At 36.9% G+C, this 24,558-nt stretch overlaps 1 protein-coding gene across 1 annotated transcript in view; it reads right to left on the bottom strand.

Moving 5' to 3' along the window:
- Positions 1-24,558, bottom strand: part of PLEKHG1 (pleckstrin homology and RhoGEF domain containing G1) — a 105,218-nt gene that overhangs the window by 12,796 nt on the left and 67,864 nt on the right. The window contains exons 4-12 of the mRNA XM_081312959.1: positions 21,381-21,450; positions 15,751-15,797; positions 14,160-14,310; positions 11,686-11,817; positions 10,085-10,267; positions 9,127-9,222; positions 7,902-7,988; positions 3,056-3,089; positions 1,180-1,272 (exon numbers count right to left, since the gene is read on the bottom strand). Coding sequence (XP_081169085.1) covers positions 1,180-1,272; positions 3,056-3,089; positions 7,902-7,988; positions 9,127-9,222; positions 10,085-10,267; positions 11,686-11,817; positions 14,160-14,310; positions 15,751-15,797; positions 21,381-21,450 — 893 coding nt within the window. The remainder of the gene's footprint in view (positions 1-1,179; positions 1,273-3,055; positions 3,090-7,901; positions 7,989-9,126; positions 9,223-10,084; positions 10,268-11,685; positions 11,818-14,159; positions 14,311-15,750; positions 15,798-21,380; positions 21,451-24,558) is intronic.

Here is a 24,558-nt window from a genome sequence, read left to right as displayed (position 1 = left end):
TGGCCCACGGGCTGGACGCATCATGCAGAAGCTGCGCCCACCCCATTGCCGGCAATGGCAAAACCGTCCCGATACGTTGCACGATGTCACGTGACGTTGTGAGTTTGACATGTCTGTCCTAGAACATCAAAGCCCTTATAATATCTCAGATGAAGCCCCTGCAAGTTGTTCCATCTCAGCTGCCCTCAAAAGGGAAGTTACTAAGTGACTAATGTAGCCAAAATCAAGTCTGCAGACATCTTGGGTTAATATCTATAGTGGGAACACCCCTTCAGGCACCTTTCCTTTTTGGAGAGAGACTGGCCAAGCCAGGGGAAGGAGTCAAGCAGAGAATTAGTCTGGAATCTTTACATAGGCACAAGAATGCAAGGCCCAGCCCTCTTTGGGTGCCATTGAACATATCTAGTCTGATCCAAGTGCAAACTGGCAGTCTGAGAAGATTCCTATGAAATAGGCATGAGCAATAAAATAGCTAATTGAACTCTATGTATGAATCTAGTTGTTCAGGCCTGACATAGTTCTTCTAAAAGAGAGGAAGGCACAAGGCAGCTGAAGCTAGACAAAGCAATTACTGCATGGACCCTGACAAAGGTGGATATGAGGCAGCTGAAGTTGTATGTGAAAAAGGTGGCTTGTTTTATTTATTATAGTCAAGGGTATGAGCAAGGAGCCATTTATTTTGGCCTGTCTCATTTATACTTTTTTCCATTAGGAAAAGCAACAATTTTTGGAGACTTGTAAATCCAACCAGAAACTATGGATTTTAACATCTTTTATAAAGATGAGTATATTATAAAGGTATCTGTTATATATTTTATATGTATGGACATAAAAAAATCACAATGTAGATTTAACAAAATGAAGTGTGGATTTGTGAGAGAAACAAGCTGCTCAAAGAAGTTATTTGCAGTGAAATCTCATGTGTGTCTATTCAGTAACAAATCCCACTGAGTATAATAGCAAGCTACTGCTAAAATGTGAAATTAAAGTATTTTTTTCTATAATATCAGTATGTATATAAGAATTCTTTAAAGTTCATTCCTACTGTGGCTCACATTGCAACTTTCATATTTTTACTTCCAGTTTTAAATCTGTATTTCATTCATATCTAATTTGATAGTTTCATCTTAATTCTATTCTAATTGTAAATACAAGCACACCTAAAACCAATTTTATTACCTGATTTCCTTCTCATCCTTTGTGGAGTAATGCCCTCTTTTGAGCTACTTGAAGCTTTAATTTCTTCTGGGCTGTAATGGAACCCTGGGTGATCTATTTTAAAGAAAAGGTTTTCTGATTTTAAAGATAATGCTTTACGTATAAGGTTCAGCCACAATTACACTTCTGAACAATCTGCCACAATGAAGTACAATCAGGAAATAGGATTCATGCTGAGATTTATATAGATAAATGCAGTTAGAGATCACATCAGAATAGGATTGATTTGTCTCCTTCAAGAAAACCCTTCAATTTTCTTTCTTATAATAATAATTTTCCAGAGATGACCCAATCATTTAGACAAATTTCACAGATCTTGATTTGCAGGACCGTCTGCTGCCAGGAACGACTGCCCATCGCCCTGTGCGCTCACAGGGAGGGCCTCCTCAGGATGCTGTCGGCCAGAAAATGTCAACTGGTGACCCCCAGGGGGAGGGCCTTCTCTGTGGGGGCACCTGCCCTTTGGAATCAACTCCCCTTGGAGCTCTGGATGGCCCCGGATCTCCATTCCTTTCATCGTGACCTTAAAACATGGCTTTTTCAACAGGCCAACCTGGACTGATGGAAGGGAGGTTTTCTTAATTTTGTTTTATTGTGTTTTTAATTGGACTATTTATGGGACAATTTGATTTAATACCTTTTAATGTTTGTATTTTGTGTTTTTATCATTGTTAGCCGCCCTGAGTCCTTTGGGAGATAGGGCGGCATACAAATCCCATAAATAAATAAAATAAATAAATAAATTCACATGTAGCCTTACAGATAATTGGCAGGTTATAGTAAAAATGGAATGAACATAAAAACAACTGTATCAAAATATTTTTGATCATCTAACATGTTACTGGATACAAACAAAACACACCAAGGCACAACTCTTTCTCTACACACACACCACAATGTTATACAACAAAATGGAAAACAGATCATGGACACATCAATATAAGCATACAAAAATATTATTTAAAAGGGTCTTCAGTAAATTTAATCCCACTCAAATATACCAGGAAAAATAAACACATTTTGGGGGAAAGTGTAGCTGTAATCTGTCCTTATTTCTCAGTGAACACAATGTCTCTGAACTATACTCCCTGCAAAGAAATTCCTGCATGATAAAAACTCTCCATACATATAGACACACAGCACACAGACAAACACACCCGTCCACCAAGAACCTTTTATTGTATATAAGAGGAAGCTAAAAAGAAAATATCCTAATAGTCTTTGGAAATGTTTTTTCTAACACGTTCATATAAAATATCTCCATATAATAACATTTTTATGCTTATACTGGGGTGTCTTTGGTGCTCTCTGAGCTTGCTTGTTTATTGCAGATGTTTCATTACCTAAACTAGGTAACATCATCAGTACTAGTAAGGAGTGTTACTAGCACTGATGATGTTACCCCGTTTGGGTAATGAAACATCTGCAAGAAAACAAGCAAGCTCAGAGGTCACAAAGGACCCCTCATTTTGACCTTGAGCTACAATATTCACCTTTATTGGTATGCTTATACTACGGATTAAGACTAAGGATGCTTGTGGGAGTTTTATTATGCTGCATGGGCAACAAAACAACTTGATCTGCAGTCCTACATTACAAACAGGACACCTATGAAAGTCACACTGTCTGGAAACTGAGCCACTTATCCACTGTGAGTTTGCATAATAGCAACATTTTAAGGAAGACATACAAGAGTCTCACATAGTTACTCAACTGACCTTACCCAGTCCTGAGAAACCTGGGGTGGTAGCTAGTATCAACTCTATCGACATCTCTCAATATTTCCCATCTTTAGAAATAGCAATACAGTTTAATTATTTAAACAAGATATACTTACAAATTGCATCCATTTCAAGAATTGCTTGCTTGGCCTGAAAAAGAAATATTAGATATTAATTATTTGATTTATACCATACCTTTCTTCTCTGGCAACCTTTCAAGGCTGTCAACAAAATTTGAAATTGTGATGGAAATATTGAATTATTATCAGGATTGGAAAGGGATTATGACGATCCAATTTAAATCCACTTATAACACTTAAAGTAATGCAAGATCTTTTAGACCAGAGCTCCCCAATCTTTTGGGGTTGGTGGAGGGAAAGGAAGGAGCAGGGAAAGGAACATGCGTGCATGCACAAAATGGGCGCCTGCACATAGCAGTACTAGCACCCACGTTCATGCGCAAGTGGGCCACGTGTGCAAGTGGGCCATGTGCATTCACGGCGATGCTGGTGGTGATCCTGGTGCCCATGTTCACGCGCAAACAGGGCGCTAGTGCCCATATGCATGCGCAAACAGGCTGCTACTGCCCCGTGTGATGCTGGCAGCAGTGCTAGCACCCCGACACATGTGGAAAAGGGGCCACTAGCACCCGTGTGGCAGCACTAGCATTCCTGTGGCCTGGTAGCCAAGAGGCCACAGACCGGTACCAGGCCCACAGGTTGGGGATCCCTGTTTTAGACTAATTAGATACCATTGCATTTTGGTCTAGGAGGAAAAGCAGAATATAATCATCAGATAAATTTCTGACTCTCTGATAAAGCATAGATTAAACTTGACAAATATATATGCGCCAACAGTGTTCAACAAGCTAATATGTAGTTTAGAGCGATACTCATTAAGACACAAATGATGTGATGCAATACCTTCCTGCCCCTTCCCCCCACCCCAAACACTTCATTCATGACTATTTTCCTACCAATCAGTCTAATTTCTGATTTTATAGTAAAAATATAAAGAATGACCTAGAAAGACATTGCTGTCAAGGATCAGCAGATTAAAAAATATTTCTCTCTTACCCAATGGTTTTCCTGCAACTGCTTCTTTATGCTTGAATGTATATAAACATTCTTAACTAGGATCAGGACTGGAACTCTCATATTTGCCTTACCATGCTATCTGAACATTTTTTCTCCATTAATATTATTCTTAATCCTACAACAGGATTTACTATAGTTGATTGATAACTATACACAATAACTGGATTCATATAACACACTAAACCCAAACAAAGGAACCTGCATTTTGCTTTATCCTCCCTCTCTCTGTGAATTAAAAATATACACTTTGATGGGGAAAAATGCATCCTACATTGTTTTTACATGGCAAGATTGAGTACAAATAAACCTGCAAGATTAAAGCCGTACTTTAGCCATTGTCCACTAGGGGTAGCAAGTGTATAACCTCAGATGTAAAGACCAACCTATCACAAGAGCAGCTTCATAAAGGTCATCTCACTCAAAAATTATACACTAATATTTGGTTTATGAAAATGATGACATGTATCGCAACTAACAACAACAAAAGCAGGTATGGGGAACCTGTGGTCCTCCAGATACTGTAAAATTCAAAATCATCTCACAACCAACAAACTTGTGAATAGTCAGAAATGTTTAGAAGTAACTGAGCAATTTATTTATTTCTATTTATTAAATTTATATTTAATTTTAAATTTGACATACTAATAAGTAAAATACATTTTAAAAATATACAGTTTCTCACATCATAGTTGCTTTCTACATACACCATTGCTGCCATTTAGCCAAGTCTTACAGTGGTATAGCATACACACAATTATAGCTCATTATGAATTTCCCTTTTCTAATATATAAATGTTTTGACATCATTATTAATTTCATATTTATTGTTTTAGTGCTTCCCTCATTGTGCCTAGGAAATACCATTTGTCAGAGAACAAATGTGACAGGGTCTGTGTCAATATTTTAGATTTTAAATTTTAAATTTTACATTTTAGAACGTGTTTTATTGTTTAGGGCTACTTGGTTTAATTTATTTTAATTTTGTATATTATGTGTTGTATATAGTGTTTTAATTGCCCTGTACACTGCCCCGAGTCCTTCAGGAGAGGGGTGGTATATAAATCCAAATAATAAATAAATAAATAAATATATTTGAGGTGCACAACTAAACATTCTGCATTGATTCAGTTCTGACTTCCTGTAAAATTCAGATACACTGCCTGTACTAACCAGCACCTATCTAATGCCATCATTCCTTCTGAAAAGAAGAAGTTGAGGATTAGAATAACATTTGGAATGCGCAAGATAGATTGTGATGGGCTGCATCAAATCTGTGTGAAAAACATCAGCAAAAAGCAGATGCCCCTTTTTAAGCAAGTAGAAGGGCTTCTGATATGGAAAAGCTGTAATGATATCTAAGGTTGTTTAATCAATATGTGGATCAATTCAACAAATGAAAAAATGATTTGCAAAAAAAGGAATCAGATCCCAGCTCAATTTATCAACTTATCCTTTTCTTCCATCCTTAAAAAAGGATTAATTGAAAAATGTAATAATGAAGACAAGGTTACTCCAAAACGTGCTTATTTTACAGACAAACCTATATATATTAGTAACTGATAAGAAATAGAAACACATCCCTTTTTCTCCTAGATTTTGGACAACTCAAGTCATTTCTGATTTTGCTGTATGCAATGTAGAATTTTCATTTCCTGGAATAGATCCTTCCACTTGGCATAATAAAAACTTATTTTTCTTGTTCGTTACTAGGGAACATTTTTCTATTACAGAAAAGCAAGATAAAAATACTAAAAAATAAATTATTTAACATGGAACAGCTTCCAAGGATTGCTTGATGTACATATTGCCAAAATAAAGACTCTAGTGAGACTAAGTATTACAGGCCTAGACACAGAACTGTTGAATGAAAATACTGCTATATTTCTATGTCTCAGTATTACTTGGTTGAAATAGCAGCTGTCATGGTTCCGACAGATGAAACCCTTCAAAAGAACTTTGAGGCATTGTTTACCTTAAAGAATCTTTTATTCGGGAAACAAAGTATCGTATCGGAACCACATAATTGAACCCAAAAAATAATTTCCCCTCCTCTGGATACAAAGTAACAAAGTACAATTCCCACCTCCAATAAATAGTCATAAATCACATTCCCCAATTAGCTTGAAGCGTGGGCTTTCTCCCCAGCTCTCCAGCCCACCAAAATGCTATCAGCTCTGGGCCCAATGTCCTTGGGTTCCCACAGCCGAGTTATTATTGTTATGACTAGCTGGACTCTCATCCCTATCCCCCCTCCCAACATCAATTCTAAAAGCATAGAGAAAATGGCTGCATTTTCCTCTGTTGTCAAAGCAAGAACATCCGATGTTAGCAGCGTTGACAGCAGCAGTGAAATAAACAGAAGTCAAGGTCAAATGAAAGATAGGGGAATAGAATACAAATTGGTGTGTGTGTTGGGGGGGAAAGTAGATCTTCCTCTTCTGAAGACAGAAAGCTTCCCATGAAAGCTTTGGATACTTTTGGAGGAAAAAATATTTCTATTGGCTTGATACACAGTAACTGTAGAATACTGTTCAAACTGCATTCACTTTGAGGTACGTATAGCGAGTGAAAAACAATGTGTATTTCTTCCAGAATTGCAAGAATAGATTGGAAATGAAAAGGATGGTCCTTGGAAAACCACTACTGGCATGCAGAACAGTAGAGAAGTATAGGCACCTCTGAATATGACAGGGAAAGACTCTCAACTGAAACAGCAAACAGACCATATATGTTACTACAAAATATTGAGGTAGATGAATTAATACCTGCTTCATTTTTATTCTTTCCATCTCAACACAGCATTGGAAAGAAATTAATTATGTTAAGATGGGAGACTGGTCCCATCTATTTGTCAGCAGAGAATGGGATCAAATCTGGGGTGGCAGATGAAGCCAGAGAGTTTGAAAATGGCTCAGATTAGACTGTCAAGAAAAAAAATGCAGAAAAGTTTCCCCAATGCACTGGGAGGAAGGGGAGAGAGACTTGGGCAGCTGCTCAAAAAAGTAGCCAAGAGCTTTTTTCTAAGTCATCCCCCTTTCTCAGTCACATGACACAAAGCAAAATACAGGAAGCCCACCTTGTTCTTTCCAGTGTATTCAAATACGCACCAATGTAACACAGATCCACTATTCCTCCTTCACTATTTTAGATGTTTGCTATGATAACCAGCAGGCATCTATTTTAGATGCCTGCTATGATAACCAGACAGGGACGCGGTGGCTCAGTGGGTTAGGACGCTGAGCTTGTCGATCAGAAGGTTAGCAGTTTGGCGGGTCAAATCCCGAGTGCCACGTAGCAGAGTGAGCGCCTGTTACTCGTCCCAGCTTCTGCCAACCTAGCAGTTCGAAAGCACGTAAAAACGCAAGTAGAAAAATAGGGACCACTACGGTGGGAAGGTAACAGTGTTCCATGCGCCTTTGGCGTCTAGTCATGCTGGCCACATGACCACGGAGACATCCTCGGACAAGCGCTGGCTCTTTGGCTTTGAAACAGAGATGAGCACCGGCCCCTAGAGTCAGAAACGACTAGCACGCATGTGTGGGGGAACGTTTACCTTTTTATGATAACCAGAGGTAAAGAGGTTGGAAAGAATTCCAGAAACCATGCTCTCCCTGTTCTGTTCTCTGTAAATATTTTAATAACATTTTTTTGCTCATCATAAATTAGGCAGAAAAAAAATAACCACTAAAATAATGAAAAAATATTTTGAAAGGCAAACCGTTTCTGAAGTGACCTGATCCAAAGGAATGTTAAATTGATGCTACGAAATCCCATACTACATGTAATGACATGGCTGCACAGATGTTTCTTCAAGAGAAAAGTAAAATGTTTTTTCTCTTTAAAAAATGATAAAAAAAGGATTTACCTTGGCTGGAATTTTAGCAGGATGGTTTTCTAAAATTAATCTTTTCAAATGAAGAATCCAAAGGCGCTTGTCTTGCTGTGATTTTGCCTATTTCAAAAGGATAAGACAGTTAAAAAAAAATTACAGCTCTTGAAATACCAGAAAGAAAAAAATGAGTAAAAATTATCAGAATGTAGAGAAAATCTGACTTCAGGTAGAGAAGCTGGCTCTTTTCCAAAAAATGATAAGAATTCTCTTGTTTATCAAAACTGAAGCACAGTGTACAAACTGCAATGTTACACACAGATCTCTACCTATCACAGACAATTTTAGGCACAATGCTAGCATGAAATACGTCCATATTTTTCTACCTTTGATGAAAATGGATTCAACTAGGTGGCTGCCTGTAACCATTCAGTGCTGATGTCAGAAAGTTGTACAGGATTGGCTCTAATTAGTTAATTGGATGAGAGATTGCCAAACAGTCTCTGGATTGCAAAGTAGATGGGGAAATTTAAGATATGCACTGAAAGAAGGCAATGACAAATGACAATAATCTTTCCATATTATTGTAGACTATAGAAACTTTATTTTTACCTTGTTCTTTATCATAAAACCTGAGCTTAATATAGGTAACCCTCGATTTATGACCACAATTGAGCCCAAAATCTATGTTACTAAGCGAGAAATTTGTTGAATGTTGCCCCATTTTATGAATTTTATTGCCACATTTGTTAAGTGAATCACTTCAGTGTTAAGTTAGTTAACATAGTTGTTAAGTGAATCTGGCTTCTCCATTGACTTTGCTTGTCAGAAGGTTCCAAAAGGTGATCACATGACCCCGGGACACTGCATCCGTCATAAAAATGAATCAGTTTTCAAGCATCCAAAATATAAACCAGGCGACCATGGGGATGCTGCAATAATCGTGTGAAAAATGGTAATATGTCACTTTTTTCAGTGCCGTTGTAACTTCAAACGGTCACTAAATGAACTGCTGTAAGTTGAGGACTGCCTGCACATTAAAATAGCATCACTGTGCTATAGGTTCTCTCCAAAAGAAAGGGAAAATAAAAAAAGATCTAGATAATAAGGAATAGGAACTACCTGCAGGTATAAGGATAAAACTAAGTCTATGAATTTAATCATAGTGCTGTTTCATGGGACGTGTAATTCTGAGAGATTCAGATTTAATGTTATATTTAATTATTTATTAATATGTTCAGTCTACGGTGATCTTAAATACCTGAACGGTGTGCTGCAGCTTGGGATTTTTATAATGGAAGACGCTGAAGCTAAGAGGTTCTTTTGGTATGACTTCTACCAGCATAAGATTGCCGCACTATAACAAAAACAAAAATCATCAATTCCAATAGATACAGAAGGAAAATCTGACGGACTCTTTAAAAAAAATATGTTAATTATATTTTGGGATGTTTAGAAATGTACCAAGTTGGCTGAGTGGGAAAAAAAAAAGAAGTGAGGGAAAGGTAAGAAACAAACCATTAAAAGCAAAGAAAGCTGATAAGCAGACCAACTGTGGAAGGTTTTGATAACAGCTACTTATTTACAGTTATCCTGAGAAAGGTTTAGAAATAGAAGCAATAAAGGAAAACCAAAGAATTAAAAGCATGAAGTCAGAAACAGGAAAGGGAGAAAGGAAGCAGCAAATGACTTTTAGAAGCTGAAGGACTGACTAAACAATAGATCCCATTCTTTATCAAACTCTATCCTTATACATAGGCCAGAATTTAGATAGATAGATAGATAGATAGATAGATAGATAGATAGATAGATAGATAGATAGATAGATAGATAGATGATATAGATATACACACACATACATACATACATATATATATATATATATATATATATATATATATATATATATATATATATATATATATATATATATATATATATATATATATATATATATATATATATATATATATATATATATATATATATATATATATATATATATATGTCAATTATTTGTATTTATTGCCACGTTTAAATTGTTTCTATGTTTACACTACAGGGAATTTTTCCCCCCGTCTCTGCTGAAAACTTACAGAATATCAGGAAAAAAAGAACCCAGAAACATTAAGGGTTAGAGAAATGTCCCATTTCTGCTGCCTTGTGGGATACACACTCATTACTCCCTTAATCTTCCCCCAAAGTGCAACCTGGCATACCAAGATATGAGCTTTGTAAGTAAACGTCTCCTCTCTCTTCTTTGTGATAAGCAGCAGCTTATCGAAGAGGAACAAAGTGCGCTCATTTTTTGCTCTCTGGATGCGGAAGGTTCCTTCTAGCACCAGCTCTCCATAGCTTGCAAGGTCTGGGCCCTTCCAGTTCGTAAGCAAGCTTTGTATTTCCTGAAAAAGAGGGGAGGATGCAGCATGTTAAAAACAGACTAGGCCAGAATGTCTTACTTATGGAAAACAAGTGTTACAACGCCACCAGTGTTTCCTTCCACTAGTATGGAAAAAACACCCATTTTATTTACAAAAGACGGCTAACAATCCCATAATATATTACACTACTAGACGATTTTTGATTACATAAAAGACAATCGCATTTATTTCTAAAGGTCATAATATTGATAAAAGTTGCAGTTGCAGCCAACTGAACCCCAGATCTGAGGTGGAGCAAGGTGGAGCCAAATGCTAATTAAAAATAAAAATATTGCTCTTTTGATGCTTTCCTCAACATTTCAGAAAAATGGAAAGATGTCATAGCACTTTGATAATAGTAAGAAATAATTGCCACTATAATAATGAAACAAGTCAAAATTGCACAGCTGGATTTTCTCACCAAATGGGAAAAGAAGAAGGGCCAAGAAGGGCCAAAGAGACTAAGGATTGCTTATGCCCATAAGCTAATTCCATAAGCTAATTCGCTTCTTCCTATACAAGGAACCAGCCCCAGCTTTAAAAGACTGTCACAGTGGCTTGGCTTTGGTGATCCACATTAAAAATCCTCACTCATATTACAGTGATGCAGATTTGAGATTGAGTTTTTGCCGAAAACCAGGCATTTTCATATGAGATGAATAACACTTATGCATGAGATACAGAAAAAAGAGCAAAATGCATTTGAAGGAAGTTTCAAACAGTAAGACAATTATTTTCTAGTCTAAAGCATTACAGTTGGTTCTGATTTAATCCTTGTTCAGCAATAGTTCAATGGTAGTTAAGATCAGTTCTCAAAATTCTGGCTCGCAGAGTTCTCTCACAGTGATCATAATTCTGATCATCCCTGTGGGCTTCCCACAAGCAAAGTCAATGGGGAAGCTGGCAGGAAATCAGAAGTTGCACCTATGTGAAGTCCTCTTTTAACGACCTGCACAGTTCTTGCTGGACGTCCGGAACTGCCACCACTAAATGGCACAATCACATTTTTCCTTTAGGACTGCATTGCTTAGTGACAAAAAAATCTGGTCCTAATTACTGTCATAAACTGAGGATTATCTGCATTTATCAAGATCCTCAAAGTAGTGCACAAAATAGCAATAATTAAACTTTGGGCTCTGTTTGAGGAGATATTTTCTAGAGTCTATTGTTGAAGCAAACATTTCTATTCAACTCTCATTCAGGCTTTGAAGAAGCTTATATGAATAAATCAAATATCATGTTAAATATTGCTTTGGAATTGGTTCAGCAAGTAGGCATTCTGATGTTTAAAATACTGAAAACAACAATCTTTGCAATGTGTCAAACATTTGTCCAAACCATATGAGCAAAATCCAAACAAAAAACAGAACATAGTTGATGAAGGATGCATTTTGATTCACCTGTAATCTAATGGCATGTTCATGCTTCCTCTTCATATCATTGATATGCCATGCCACTCTCTGCATTGTATCTATGGCATCTAACACAATATCATAACCTTCAGTCTCCTTGTCAAGATGATTTTCTATCTCCTGTTAAGAAGCAATTGAAGAGAGTATTGTTTATAACAGTCAAACACATGAAAACAAGATCTGACTGATAAGTACATAATCTGCTTCTTAAATAATGCTGGCTGCAGCCCATCTCTGTGGACTTTCAAGTTCAGATAACTCAAAAAGTCATAGTATCCCAAAGCAGGCATGTCAAACTTGCGATGTCGTGCGATTATCTCACAACTTTTTCCCCATTGTCGGAATGGGATGGGCGCGGTTTCAGTGTGACGCATCCGGCATGCGGGCCAACAGTTTAACATGCCTGCCCTAAAGATTTCAACTCTAACAGTGCAGACTATACAAGAGAGATTTTTCAGCTCCACTTCCTCATTAGAAATCATTTGAGGTTTATAACTTTCTTCCCCTCCATGCTTCTCTTGATTTCATATTCTTTAAGTGGGATTGTATGGCTTTATATTGAGGGTATAAATAGAAAAGTAGAGCTGCTGAAATGAAGGCAGCTCCACTTTTCTATTTATATGCTGAAATGAAAGCATTCTTAACAGGTAAAGGACAAGGCAATAATATTATAGCATATGAAAGATAGGAATGGTTGTTTTATACCCCTTTGTAATCCTAAACAATTATGTTGAAATATTTTTGGCCAAGCTAGATTATATAGGAAATGTGAAAGTGAATTTCATATTGAGTGTGTCTGTGTTCAGTGTGTTCAGTATAAGAGCCACAATATATTGGGAGCTGATAATTAATCCTTTCTTCCAACTTTCTGGTCCTAATGCCTATTTTCCACCAAAGTCAAAGCAGAATCTTGAGTGCACAGGAATCAAGTAACAAACTGTTGCTATTTTGTCACATATAAATTTAATCTCTTATCATTGACCCTGTTAAGAATGAACACTGAGATCTGCTAAGGGAACTGACAGACATGGAACTACTACAAATACTTAATTACAGTTGCTAGATAAGAAAGTAGCTTAGTTGGCTGGGAAAATGTTATAATTATCTGTTGGCTAGGCTCAAAAAGTATTTAAATGCAATAATGCTTCCTTTGATATCAGTGATCTTAGCGAGACATAGCAAGCATGCCAGCTTATGTAAAGTATGTGCAACCTGTGACTCACCAAGCTGAACACAGATCAATAGACCATATTATGTGAGAACTATCCTTGTTATGCAATCCCTGGTGGGATGTATCAAGGAGGAGGTTTATTTTGCTTCCAGTTAACTGCCCTTCACAGATAATAGATTGTGTTTTAATTCCTAAATCCTTTAATAATGTAGAGTAGCTGTGCACATATTTTCAGGTCAAGGGCACCAATTAGCACTTGAATGGTTGAGCCAAGGTATGCTGCAGAAAAAGGGTGGAACGTAAACAAAATATCATTTGTTTTTAATTTAATTAATTAAAAGCAGTTTTATATCCTTAGTCCTTATTACTCTATTTATTTCAATCTCTCTGAGTTAAAAGTAAGAGTCTGGAGACAGCATGATGAGGAAATGCATATGGCCTTGGGGCCACAGTTATCACCTCATCACTCAGTTGCATTGCACTGACAGCTGCCTGGATGGTAATTATGGACATTTGGAATGAATCAGTCATTTAATATTTCGATGCAGTTTTCTTGCCTTTAAATCCTGGCTATGAAACTTTAGTTGGATAATTACTTTGAGAATTAGGCATGTCAGATATTGGAAACATATACATCCCCTCCAAATTTACATGTCCAGGCTTTAAATTATAATTAATTTCTTAATAGGAAGCATATGATAAAAGAATTAAAAGTAGGCCCAGATTTTTGAAATATGTTTAAATGGTAAACTAAAGGAGTAAATCAACATATATGCCAAAAACATTCCTTGAATGCATACTCACATGCTTTAAGGCAAAGAAAAACCTAATTTTAGCCTATATGTTACCATTTACGATATTTTTTCAACCAGAATACCCCAAGCTACTAAAAAGAAACAGGATGGAATACTATGTAAAATAATGGTAATGTACTCACAATATTTGTTTACTCTCTTATTTCAGGAGTTCTCAGATGTTGTGTGGAACTCTTTGTACAAAGCTTTAGGAGACTGCAAACATACCAGTCACTCAGCATGAGCTGAGGTTACAAACATTGTAAGCAAATGACGCAGAGCACACTGGGACTTTCAGAAAACTCAGGAAACAAGGGGTAAAAAAATGGGAATGAGTAGTACAAATTCAGCTTGTTATAGATCTTATAGTTTTTTTCCCCTATGAAACAAAACTGGCCAATTTAGAGATAGTTCTTTTAAAGTATAAATATGTAACTAAGCCTTTATAGATTCAGTAGAATATAGAAAAAGGTTCATTGACAAAGCGTTTCACTTACATGCAAAAGCAAATGATATTTCAGTATTCTTTGAACAGGCTTTAAAAGATAGGATCCCAAAGGAAGAGAATGTTGTAAAGCTTCTTGTCTTTCTCTGAAAAACTTGGCTAGGGACTTGTTCCTCATGCATTCAGTGAGTACAGCCACTGACCTGTAAAGAATACAAACACTGCTTTCAGAACATTGTTAACCTATTAATTATGCAGAAAACCAGTACTTCAATGGACATGTTTGCTTGTATTCAGTCTGACAGTTAAGCAATTTACAAGCTTAGATGGATTTGGGACTGTCTACATAATTGAACAGGGGTTTTCCTCCCCTAAAATTCTTTTCTGTTTAGAATGGATTTTGAAGAAAAAAGTTATTACAATTTTTTATTAGAAGATGTATTAGATTCCGCCATATCATTTCTGTATCACACCTCAGGGAAAACCTCCACCCCATTCCAATGTTTCTCCTGTTTGGGAAAAATAGGGGCAGAAACCTTTTTTTAAAAAAGCCTGCAGAAGCAAGTCAACCAATACAAGAATCTCACTTTTTTCCTCCTTTCTATTTCCTCACACAAACACTGTCAATCTTCTGTACAGAAGCTTAATTCATACTTGTTGAAGGACGAGGAAATTAGGAAGACATTTTAAAGGTGGAAACTCCCACACTATTATAAGATATTGACCTAAGAAGCCACCATAGTTGAACCAAATGATATCTAACATAAATGCTATTTTCAAAATTCCTCCTACCTGCCACAATATATTTGGTTTTAAACTTTTTTTCATTCCCCATTCACATCATTCAGCATTTATTTGTTTACTTACTTACCCACTCATTAAATTTATATAGCTAACCACATCATATACATGACTCTGGGTGGCTCATAAAGTTAACATAACAACAAAAAAACATAAACATAACACAACAAAACCCATTAAAGCAGCCAAAACCAATCATTAACAAGAGAGCATTAACTAGAATGCAGGAGAGCGCCAAACAACAGCTTATGAACAATTATGTCAAAACTTAGGAAATAACCCGACAATTATTTCATTATTACTACATATATAAATGTATATCAAGCTTGCTTACCTTTTTATACTTAAAATCATGGTTAGCATATTTATATGTTCAAGCATCATTGTGAAAAGGAGCATCCATCTTCTCTACAATCTCCCTCCCCCAATATTTTTCATAAATTTTACAAGATTAATGCTGATTAAGTGATCATTTCAAATTTTAGCAACGTAAAAAGATAATATCCATTTGGCATCTGCAGGACTTTGAATTCCAAGATAAAAAGGTACATTCATGGGTCCATAAATGTTTCATCTTTCTGCCCTTCCTTAAACCAAGGAAGTTTTTTCTAACGATTCTGCAGCAACTATAGTGGGAAAAGCATGAAAGCACAGATCAATGCTATATGCCCAGACCTCTGTACTTGTTTGCCTTCAGTTCCAAAGTGCTCTACAACCCAACAGATATTACTTTTTGAAAATATACAATGGGAAACACAGAGTGAGATAAGAGACAGATATACACATAGGCGCGCACACACACACACACACACACACACACACACACACAAAATTGCTCCTACCTTGGATAATTGGTACAATACTGTGTATATATGTGGAAATCTTCACTCTGTACATAAACAAATGGAAAAGCTTATTTATAACCTGGAAACATATATTTGCCAGAAGGTCCAGAGAAAAATAAAGTAACATGACTAACTAGATTTAACTTGAACTAGCCAGAAATCAATTAGAAACCAGCACAGCAGGCAGTACATTGATCTATTATAATGATATTGGCCACTCCCAGGGATTTAACTATGTTTTGAAAGCCAGTCTAATCCACTCTGTCCCAAAATGAGTGACTGAAGGTTTTCACCCAACCATTTATCCCAAGAGTTAAAAAGGCAGATGAGAGATGATTTTCAGCTAAAAATAAACATCCCACTAATCTATCAAATTATTTGTTTAAACAGTGAAGTATCTCTGGCCTCCATGTGGATCGTATACTTTATAATACAGTATGTTTCATAAAGCATGTTTTTTTACATCTTTGCTATTTGAAGAAAACCCTTGGGAAAGGAAAACCACATACAGTTTTATCTAACTTTTAGGTAACAATTACATTAACTAAAATTTAATTTTTTTTAATTTTAATTCCATTTATATCCCGCCCTTCTCCGAAGACTCAGGGCGGCTTACAAGCTTAGCAGTAGCCTTCATTCTATGTATATGCCTGCTTATTAGGGCTTTTGCCCCCCCCCCAAGCGGCATTATTACAAAGTCAGCTTAATTGCCCCCAACAATCTGGGTCCTCATTTTACCTACCTCGGAAGGATGGAAGGCTGAGTCAACCTTGAGCCTTTGATCTAACAATTTTATGTACCGTATATAGAAGATCAAAAGCATTATTCCTGTTCAGATTCTCTTATTAATTTTTCAAATATCTCAGGTTAGTTAATACTAACACATCTAAATATCTTCTTTTAGTACAACCAATTTATGTGCCCCATAGCCATTGGGCATTTTGTTCAAGGTGACAACTGAGACAGAAATAGCATTCATGGTTGCAACTGAAAAAGATGCTACCACCAATGCCAGAGGCTGATGCCTTTACCCATGTTCCTGTGTGGCTGCAGGTCTGTTTTAATGGCCTAAACTACTTTAAAGGAGGACCCAGATTGTTGGGGGCAATAAGATGACTTTGTAATAATGCCGCTTGGGGGGGGGGGCGAAAGCCCTAATAAGCAGGCATATACATAGAATGAAGGCTATTGCTAAGCACATTGGTTTGTGCTTAAATTGTAAGCCGCCCTGAGTCTTCGGAGAAGGGCGGGATATAAATGGGATTAAAAAAAATGTGTAAAATTGATTGGGAAACAGCGGCCAAACAGAAGGATAAACATTCATGGAACGTTTCTCAATGTGCAACAATATCTGAGTATGTATAGCACACCTTTTTTTTGCATAATGTTTTACAATTAATAAAACACTCCATTCAGCTTAAAAAGCTGTGTTAATCAGTGACCATCCCACCTAATTATTTTAAAATTTTCCACTTAGCGACTGCTGATATTTTATCTGGCATGAGACATAATGAGCTTACACCACAGCCTATTAAACATGTATTCTTTGAGCTAACAGCTACTGTAGAAATCTACTGCCTGCAATGAAGTAGTAATCACGTTAACCACAATTTGCAACAGAGACATTACACTCTATTATTAGCTGGTAAAATGATTCCAGTTATTGCATATATCGTTGGGGATTCTTCAGTGTCATCCAAATGAAGTCACACCCAATCTGTACATAAGTAAGCATTTATGAGGGAAAGGCAGAAAATATCTAATTCATTATTATATAACCATTGCAAACGGTCATAAACACTGGCCATGAATGGTCTTTAAAAAATTATTTAAAAATTATTACATCGTCTTTTGTTTTTCATCATATATTTTTTTAAAAAAAATTCATAGTTTACCAAACTGGAAAGGATTTTAAAAAAATTAAGAAATGATCTTAGCTAGTCTGATATACATCAATAAAATGCATCAATAATACCGGACATTCAATATTACACGGCCACATTTCTACTCCTATAACCCATCTCTTGCAAACCATATCTGCTAATTACGTCCTTGAATTTGCACCAGAAGGATCAGATTTGGGAATCATACAAAAGGAGAGAAGATGAATCTGTTCCCCTGATTTTTAAATGCTGTTTTTTAGGATTTTAAGCTATCAGTTCTTCTGTAAAATATTTAGCCTGCAAATTGCTTGTTTTCAATTGCTGCAATGATTCCATTACTAATACTTGGCATTTCTGTATGAGCCATTGTTAAAAATTAAAAAATGGAAAGTGACTCTGTCCAGAAGTATCCATAAACAAGAACTTTTGGCCTTGCTGCCCAACATTTGATGACCTCTGGCATTGGCTGTGTGAGGCCTTTGTTCACTCTGCTGTCAGTATTCCTCTTCCATATTATTATCAATGTTGAATATAACACAATACCCAATGGTGCCAGGATCTGCACCACTGTCAAGAATGGTTGTATTAGAATAAAGCATTTATTGCAAACAGTCAGTGCTAATAGGAGGTAGCAGCAAAGTGTTGGGAAACAAATCAGTAGACCATATGGCCAGGCTTCTGGCGTCTGTACCAGTGTTACGATTCAGTTATCAAGTCAATTGGAGTTCACAAGACTCACAAAATGAGAGAGAAAATCAACTTCTTGTTTGACTCAGACAAAGTAAAATATTTTTGTGCTGTCCTTTTTTTTTACCACGTCTTCACTGTGTAACTGTATTAATGCAAGCTAAAGAGCTTAGCAATAGTGTTCTGTTCCACAAAACGTAACCTAATGAGCTGTACTTTGACTAACACCATCATTGCAATGTAGTGCTACTACTATATTGACAGCCCTTGCCTTGCGAATTATAAAAGGAAGGAGGCTATAAGTCAGGGCAAAAGAATACCAAGTTCAGATCACTAAACAAAGTTGTCAAGATTGGAATTAAAAGATATTTATGGTTTCATTAAACCCTGCACTTCTAGTTTTACTTTCATATATTCCCAATACAGTACCTAAAAGGGCTTCTTTGATGTTCAGGGTGAACTGAGTAATATGGATAGTGGCCAACAGACAACCATAAATCTTCAGCCCTGAACTCATGCAAGCCTTAACAAAATGCAGTACTTCAAACAGCTACTTACTGCAAATCTACATATATTTTTTTGGGATATAAATATGTCTGGCCATATGAAACTACTGTGTGAAGCTCAACAGGGTGAATAAAATCTCCCTTTGTCAAGGGAAGAAAGAGGATGACTAGCCAAACTGCCTACACTTGCCTGCTTTCAACTTTTCCCGTCTGATGACTAGCTAAAAGGACAAAGCTGCCCTCTAATTTCTAAAGATAAACATATCAAAGACTGTGAACCAAGTAAGAGTCAAAGATTTCCCATCACACAATCTAGAGCAGTGATGGCGAACCTTTTAGAGACCAAGTGCCCAAACTTCAACCCAAAACCCACTTATGTATCGTTGGGCGCCAGGTGGGCATGGCCCATTGGGTGGGGGTGGCCCATTGGGTGCGTGTGGCCAATTGGGTAAGCGTGGCCCATTGAGTGGGCGTGGCTGCTGTGGTAACGGCAGACTGGGTGGGACTAAAAAGTTCAATCAATCAATTCCAACTTTGCGAGATCTTTTTTTCCCCACGAGAAGTTGAAATTGAGTGATTGAACTTTTTTTTTTTTGCACACGGCGGCGGAGGCCTAAAGCGAAAAGGTTTTATAAAACCCAGATGAAGGTCTAGGACTCGGGCGACGGCACACGTTCCCACAGAGAAGGCTCTGCGTGCCACCTGTGGCACGCGCGCCATAGGTTCGCCACCACAGCTGCTTCTACAATGCACAGGGCCATTGACTTAAATGCCTAAGTGAGCCTTACCAGACTAGGAGAGAAAGAACAAAGGAAAAACCAATTGTAGAATAAGAGAGAAACATACACAGAGAGAGACAGAGACAGGGAGAGGGAGAGGGAGACGGAGGGAAGTAGAGAGGTAAGCCAAAGTCAACATGAACTGTATTCAAACTACTAGAAAACCAGTACAGTTTTTCTGAAATGCAATACAGGTAGTGCTCAACTTATAACCATTTGTTTAGTGACCATTTGAGGTTACAACGGCATTGAAAGAAGTGATTTAGGGCTGTTTTTCACACAATTGTTGTAGCGTCACCATGGTCATGTGATCAACATTTGGGCACTTGGCAACTGGCATGTATTTATGATAGTTGAGCTGTCCCAGAATCATGTGATCATTATTTGTAAACTTCCCACCTGGCTTTTGACAAGCAAAGGCAACGGGGAAAGCCAGATTCAATTAACAACTGCAGCAATTTACTTAACAAAGGCAGCCAAGAAGGTTATAAAATACAGCACAGCTCATTTAACAACTGTCTTGCTTAGCAACTGAAATTTTGGGCTCAACTGTGGTCGTATGTCAAGGACTATTTGTACCACATTTCGTATTTGACACTTGTAGCAGAAATCCATACTGAACTAAAAATTCATCCCTGCAATTATTCAATATTTAGTAACATTCATTTTCATATTTGCAAAATACCAGGGAGAGATCTAGTAAGGTAAGGAAAAGAAAGGAAACAGCAAACTTGGGGTGAATAGGAATTACTCTTGACTTTAAGCTGTTTGATGTCCTCCCCATTTCATTTTTAATCTATAATGCTTATGTATGTAGTAATATTAATCCAGAATAACTTTTTAAGAATAAAAAATAGAGTTGCCAAACTAAAGTTAGTCAGCAAGCTTTGCAGAGTATTGCTGACTGAGTTGATGTTAAATAAATATAGCAATCTATCTTATAGTTCTACAAAGGAACAAAAATAACTAGTGAGAAAAATATTTAAAATGTTCATCTAAAAGAAAGAAAAAAGAAAATAAAGTTTTAGCAAAAAGAGATGAATCAGTTATTTCTATCCAATACGCACATATTTTTAAATAGTTTAAATCGAATAATTCAAAAAAAGAGATGTGTTCTATCTAAACTCTCATCCCTTCTGATAGATGTGTGATTCATGTAAGACTATGGCCAAAGCAAAATTAAATAATGACCTAAGCTTGCAATATTTTCGTACTGCTTCGTTAATTCAGGAATGTTTAGTGAAAGGGTAACATAAGCTAAGTCCATAGAGCAGGGGTGTCAAACTCAATTTCATTGAGGGCCGCATCAGCATTGCGGTTGCCCTCAGGGGGCCGGGTGGGTGTGGCCTGGGTGGGCGTGGCCTACTGGGTGGGCGTGGCTAAAGTGCATATGGCCTACTGGGTGGGCATGGCCAGCTCTACATCATTCGCATCAAGGGTGCCTATGGGGGCCTGGGCAGGAGTGGGACAGATCTGAGGGTCTCTGGCAGGAGGAGGGTCTCTGGGCCAGGGCCAAGGCAGTGGGGGCCGTTCTCTCATAGTTTTCAGGATGGCTTCGCGGGCCGCATGAAACCACTTCATGGGCCGGATCCGGCCCCCGGGCCTTGTGTTTGACATGTCTGCCATAGAGTAATTTGTAAAAGAGATTTGAATCCCACAACTTATTTGTTATAAGCATTTGAGCACTGATGGAATGATCTTCTATTTATATATTCTGAGAATGCAAAATACTGAAGAGCTTACTAATATCAAAAGATAATATTATCACTTACCTTAGAAACAAAACATTCTGCTATAGCTACAGGATCATTTTCACAGTTTTCCAAATCTTGCAGAAGTTCACTAGTTCACAAAAAAAGGGCAATACTGCATTTATTATCATCATATGCCAATATATATTGCCTACAATTAAAAGTGGCACTGCATTTAAGACTATTAAAATAAAGTAGCACCGTTCATTCTGCTTCCTACTATAATGCTAAGAAGTAATTAAGGGTTTCTTACAAGTTTTTCTTTTTATAATTCCATTAATGATGTGAATAAATGTCTATTTGGCTTGCTTGCATCACTGTTTCTCTACTTCAGCTGCCATGTTTATCAGGGTAAAAAAAGCAACTTCTGGCACTGTTTTATAACAGTTGTTAAGAACCTAGGGATATAGCACATGTAAGGGAAAGCAAAATGATACACCTTCATGCAGCACATACAAAACTGTTTTATAATAAATAGACTGCATGTGTGTCTCTTTGCCTACTAGCTCTGCACGGATTTCAAGTGGATTCAATTTATTAACTACATGACAATAGGTTGCATTTGAATAAACAAGCTAAGTCATAAAAAAGCAATGGAGTTTAAGTATCATGCTAAGGGAAACCAAACCAAAGACATTATGGATTCACTCAATATATGAAACCACTTTTCATTCATCCCCATAATGCTATTCTCTACTCAAGGATGTACAGAATCCCTTCAAACCAGGAAAAACATAATTATATCAATTTACCAACTGGGTTTCTTTTAAACAACATTTGCAATGTTGGGTTTTGCTACAATGAACGCATTTCATCTCACAAGCACCAGAATAGGTTTTGTTGTCTATGCTGCAATATGTTCGAATTGCTCTTTCCTTTAAAAATACAGTACTTCTGTTTTAACTTAGGAAAGTGGGGAATTAAACTGAAATTATAAACTTGCAGACAGTCTTGAGGCTCTGAAGATAGTTAGGATGCTACAGCCTCATGGACTTTATCAGTATCAGTATCATCACTTTATCTGTGAGTAAACTATCAATTACAATTTGATCTGATGTACATTGGAAGACTGGAGATAATGTGGCTCACTATTCCTTTAGCACAGGGGTCTTCAACTTGGCCCTTTTATGACTTGTGGACTTCAACTCCCAGAATTTCTTAGCCAGGCACGCTGGCTGGGGAATTCTGTGAGTTGAAGTCCATAAGTCATAAAAGGGCCAAGTTTGAAGACCCCTGCTTTAGCATGTACAGGCTTCCTTCTTCTGAGCTCAGCTACTCATGCTATGAATCAGTTAACCTTTGTCACCAGCATCTGGATTGCTGTTTTGCATTTGTACAAAATATGTATGTTTATATGAGGGTATCAAAGTAATCTCAGCTGGCAACTGGAAATAAAGGAACAATGGGAAAACACTTTTTAATTTACTGTCCTCCTCCCAGTTATTTTCCAACATATGAAGTTATCCGTAAGAAATGTGATTCTGAGAAGCTGATACTTGACTGTTATGCTACACTGACTATGAAATGTATATGAATGACAGGTAGGAAACAGACAATATATTTCTCTTGCATGTTGCTACACAACAGTTTTCATGATATAGCAGGATTGAGGTAAAGCTTGCTTGAGAGAATTCCACAATCACGCATTTTCAGATACAACTTGTTGCTTGTGTGGGCTTTGTTGTGACTTGGGGTTTGGGCCAAGATTTGCAAACTCTGGGAAAAAGGAATATGTTAAAACCTAGCAAAAATTGGGCAAAAATAATTGGGTCTTTACAAAATTCAGCATGAAAAAAAAATATGGTAACTCTCACTAGGTGTGTCTGGCAAAGTTTACTAGATATGGATTAGAACATTATTAATAACTAGTTATCTTTATCATAATGAAGATAAAGAACTTTGTTCTGGTTACATCTGCTGTTTGATTGCTGATTTGGCATAATTCTGAAGGGCTTCACTATATACCAGAGTGGGTTGGGCCTTGTTGAAAATGAGAATGAATTACACAGAAGATTGACCAAAAGTCAACTGCAAGTCAAAAAGAATTCTTACACTACTTATAACTACTCTTTTCCTATGCAAAGAAAGTTTTTATTATTGATATCTTGTTTGGAGTTGCATAATAGATTCACAAGGGTTCTCATTACTTCTACCTTTAATTATGATATGCTCAGTTTAATCCCCATGCTTGGTGACCATGGTCTCCAAGGTCTTTACATTCACCCAATTATGATACAGTTGCATAGTATGATGTAACTATGATGTAACTAACTCTGAAGTAGCATTGCTAATATTAGTTCTTATGACACATCAAGATTTATGACCCAAGTCAGCCACATTCACTGTGGCAGAATAAATTAATAATAATCTCCCATTTTCCAGGCAGAATATTAGCTGCACAAATACTATGGGAAATAGCTGACATTTCAGATTTGATTTCAAAAAAGCTACTCCTCCCAAAAGTGGAAATAGGAAATGAGGCAGTATCTAAAATGGGTCCCACAGATCCAAGAGGTTTGAGCTAAGATTTATTATTATTACGACAAGTGGTCCATGAAATAATTCAAGTGGTAAACAAATACTTAATTAAACATTTTGGAGCTAAGTTTAATAAGCCTTTACAAATGGGAGGGTGATGAAAAGCAAACACAATGCAACTATTACAGCTGCCTAATATGCTTTAAAAGGTGAAGTTTAATTCTTTATATAAAATATGTTGAGATTGTGTTGAAAATGGTTTCCCTGAGGTGACATACAGATTAAAATATGATAAAGTAATAGACAGTTTTAATATTCTGGCAATAGATAAAAAGGGCCTTTAGCAGCAAATTAAAGTATGTTCAGCAAAAACACATGGGACTCCCCATCTCCCACCATTTCTGCCCATTCTCCCTGCTCTCACAAAATGTCCAGGCAACATGTCCATTCCCTGAAGCTATATAATTTGATGAGACCTAGGAAGCATAATTTTTCTGTAGCAATGCCTGCCCTTAGGAATAATTTCTGCCTGCCTGCCCACTGCTGTCCTTCATAAGTTCAGATGACTCTGACTCTCTTAGCTATCTAAAAACTAAAATCTAGTTTTTAGACACACAAAAGTAAAAATAAGGGCACCACTTTGATAAGTTCATATAATGTGCATTATAGAACTGATGAAGTAGGATCAGACCATGTAGCTTGCCCAGGCACAAATTTTGTT

The sequence above is a fragment of the Vipera berus genome, assembly GCF_964194415.1.
Source record: "Vipera berus genome assembly, chromosome: 1".
In the NCBI taxonomy this organism is placed as follows: Eukaryota; Metazoa; Chordata; class Lepidosauria; order Squamata; family Viperidae; genus Vipera; species Vipera berus.
This window is presented reverse-complemented; position numbering and strand designations above follow the sequence as displayed.